Here is a 3,242-nt window from a genome sequence, read left to right as displayed (position 1 = left end):
ACGTAATAATCAATTTAATCTAGCTTGCGCTCACTGTTGTACACGGAAGCAGCTCTGGGTGGATGACATATGGAGGTCGGCTTTGCGCATGTGCCGCTCAGAAGTGATGAATGCTTAAGCACAGGGGAGAGATCAAAACAAAGGTCATGAATTAGAATATGCTTCCTTTGCTCCTGTTAACAAACGTTGGTTTTCACGAGACACACCGGTGCATGTGCAGCGCTGAACTCATACGTCATCTGCCCGGATCGGCTTCCGTGTACAACTGTTGGCGCAAGCTACAATAAAGTGATTATTACGTTTTAAATATGGTTATTTTTCTTACAAAAACGCATCGATTCGTTACAGGAGGCCTTTGATTTCTTTCCCAAATTGCATTGACTGCTCTAAAATATGAGACACCAATGTTTTAGGAGTTTAGTACACAGAATTGGACTATTTGATAACCGTTTTAATTTCTATTTGGGTTTATGTATAAGCCAGTGTTTCCTGTCATAGCTATGCAAAGATTTGATTTTAAAAACAGTATCATAGCTATTAAACTATATCTGGTTATGCTTTTAAATCTGTATTTAAGCTCAGAACGATCTTAAAGTAAAAAGAGATGCTAAAGTCTGATTAGTGCTTTAAAATTCAATTATTATAATAATTCAAGTGATGAAGGATTTGGAAAGTCTGACAGTAATCAGTGTTGAGCACTACTGTAAGGTAAACCCTTCCTGCTTTAAATGATTCAAAATGAGTAATAGTTGAAAACATTAGAAATGTAGAAATGTAATCAAATGTAATCAGTTACATTACTTTAATAAAGTAATTGAAATAGTTACACTGTCTGTTACATTTTGAATTGGGTAACTTGTAATCTGTAACCTATTACATTTCCAAAGTAACCTTCCCAACACTGAGTATAAATTAGCATTTATCTAGATAAATGCTGTAAAAATTGTTGTTCATTGTTAGTTAAGGCTGACCAAATCATTACTAATGTTATTACTGACAACATCTAACACAGGTCGTGTCTCAGCCTCAAACTGTGACTGTGGTTGAAGCCGACAATCTAATCTGCCAGGCCATCATAAACTCTGGCATCGCGCTGGAGACCGAAGCCACCGAGGCGGCCGAGCAGGCAGAGGCCCGGTCACCTAAAGCAGTCCTGCAGGCTCCTGAGACTGACGCCAGACTCACTGAGATCCAGGTGACGGAGGAATGTGTGGAGACCGTGGCCGAGGAAACGCAAGTGAGTTTCTTAGATTGTGACGGCATGTTTTATTTCAATAAAACAACACAGATGAGACTTCAAACTGTTTTTTTATCCATTGTAGGATTCGTCTGTGAAGGAAGACGAACCTGTCGAGTCAAAATTATACCAATGTCCTCACTGTGAGCGCATGTTCAAGACATTGACCTACCTGAGGCTCCATGTCAAAGGGCATGTTGGTACGTCCCATTCAAAGCAGTTTATTCATTACCAATCTATAATATTTGTGTAATAGCTGAGTCTCTGAATGTTTTTTTTCCTTCCTCAGGTTACAAGCCGTTTAAGTGCCTAACATGTCAGAAGGAGTTCCTGACGGGCTACGTGCTGAAGAAACACATGGAGATGCACGTCAGCGAGCGGCGCTACAAATGCGGAGAGTGCGGCAAACAGTTTAAAGCCATCGGACACGTGCGGGAACACATGAGAGCGCATTCAGACGAGAGGCCGTACCACTGCAGCTTCTGTGACAAGAGCTACAAGACCAAGGTGAGGTCAACATGCAAAAACAATATGCAAACACAGTCCTTAGGTTTTACATTGTCATCTTTAAGCCATCACATGTCTGTTGTGTTCCAGAATGCTCTGCAGGTCCACCACCGCACTCATGGCGAGGAAAAGCCATACGTGTGTCCGCACTGCTCCCGTGGCTTCCGGGAAAAGAGCGCTTTGGTGCGGCACATCCGACATCACACGGGAGAAAAGCCCTTTAAGTGCTCAAACTGCGGCCGGGGCTTTGCTGAGCATGGCACGCTCAACCGTCACCTGCGAGCTAAAGGTTCATAAACATGATTCACTAAAATGATGTATTAATTAATAATTCAAATGATTAAAACTGAAGTGAATGTTAGAAAACAACTAGTAAACATTAGTAGGACTTATAATGTGTTTTCTGGCATATTAAAAGTCCTAATTATAAGCTGCAAAACTTTCTAAAGAACAGATTCGCTATATGGATATCCTAAATGTTTTTATTTATTTATTTATGATATCCATATACAGAATGTGGATATCTGAAATGATTAAATAATTATTAATTTTATTATTAATAAAATTATTAAAATGGATTGTAATTAATAATGATGAAAATCTATGCTCACCAAAGCTGAATTTATTTGATAAAAAATACAGTAAAAACAGTAATGTTGTGAAATATTATTACAATTTAAAATACCGGTTTTCAATTTCAATATATTTTAAAATAATATTTATTCATTTGATTCAAAGCTGAATTTTCAGCATCATTACTCCAGTCTTCAGTGTCACATGATCAGAAATTCTAATATGCTGATTTGATGCTCAAGAAACATTTATTACTAACATATGAACATTTTGTATGTTAAAAAACTGTTTTGTTTATAATCAAGAATATGAATATCAGAAAGTGTTTTGTATTGCTATTTTGTATTGAATTGAACTAATTTTTAAGCATCTCTTGAAATGTGTCTATTATGGTTCAAAACAAAACAAAATGGACTGTAAATGTACTGTTATTTCAGTATGGTTCATATAGTTTCATAGTTTTTGTTACTATTTTGAATTAGATTTCATTTGTATATTTTCTGCTTTTGCTTTAATTTTAAAAATGTCTATATAGTATTTATTATAATTTAGTTGTAGTTATGACTTTATAACTATAACTTTAGTTGTATTATAGTGCTTCAACTTAAGCTAAACGAAAATGAGAAACAGTGCCTTGGCAACTAGCTGAAATAAAATAAGTTTAAGCTTTTAAAATATTTTCTTTCAAGTAACGAAAATTTACATTCATGCATTTTTTGCATTTATTTAGAAGACGCTTTTATCGAAAGCAACTTATAGTCTGAAGGATCATGTGACACTGAAGAATGGAGTAATGATGCTGAAAATTCAGCTTTGCGTCACAGGAATACATTACATTTTAAAATATATTCAAATAGAAAACTTAAAGAAATAGTTTACAATATTACACTATTACTCTTTTTACTGTGTTTTTGAACCTGAAAAT

The 3,242-nt window shown here is 35.6% G+C and overlaps 1 protein-coding gene across 1 annotated transcript in view; it reads left to right on the top strand.

Moving 5' to 3' along the window:
* LOC107690000 (transcription factor E4F1-like) overlaps positions 1 to 3,242 on the top strand; it is an 11,880-nt gene that overhangs the window by 5,440 nt on the left and 3,198 nt on the right. Inside the window, exons 8-11 of the mRNA XM_016488229.1 lie at positions 1,013 to 1,237; positions 1,323 to 1,437; positions 1,527 to 1,744; positions 1,835 to 2,033. Coding sequence (XP_016343715.1) covers positions 1,013 to 1,237; positions 1,323 to 1,437; positions 1,527 to 1,744; positions 1,835 to 2,033 — 757 coding nt within the window. The remainder of the gene's footprint in view (positions 1 to 1,012; positions 1,238 to 1,322; positions 1,438 to 1,526; positions 1,745 to 1,834; positions 2,034 to 3,242) is intronic.

The sequence above is a fragment of the Sinocyclocheilus anshuiensis genome, unplaced genomic scaffold (genome assembly GCF_001515605.1).
Source record: "Sinocyclocheilus anshuiensis isolate Anshui unplaced genomic scaffold, SAMN03320099.WGS_v1.1 scaffold1609, whole genome shotgun sequence".
Taxonomy (NCBI): Eukaryota; Metazoa; Chordata; class Actinopteri; order Cypriniformes; family Cyprinidae; genus Sinocyclocheilus; species Sinocyclocheilus anshuiensis.
The sequence above is the reverse complement of the archived record's forward strand: the minus strand, read 5'-3'. Positions and strand labels throughout refer to the sequence as shown.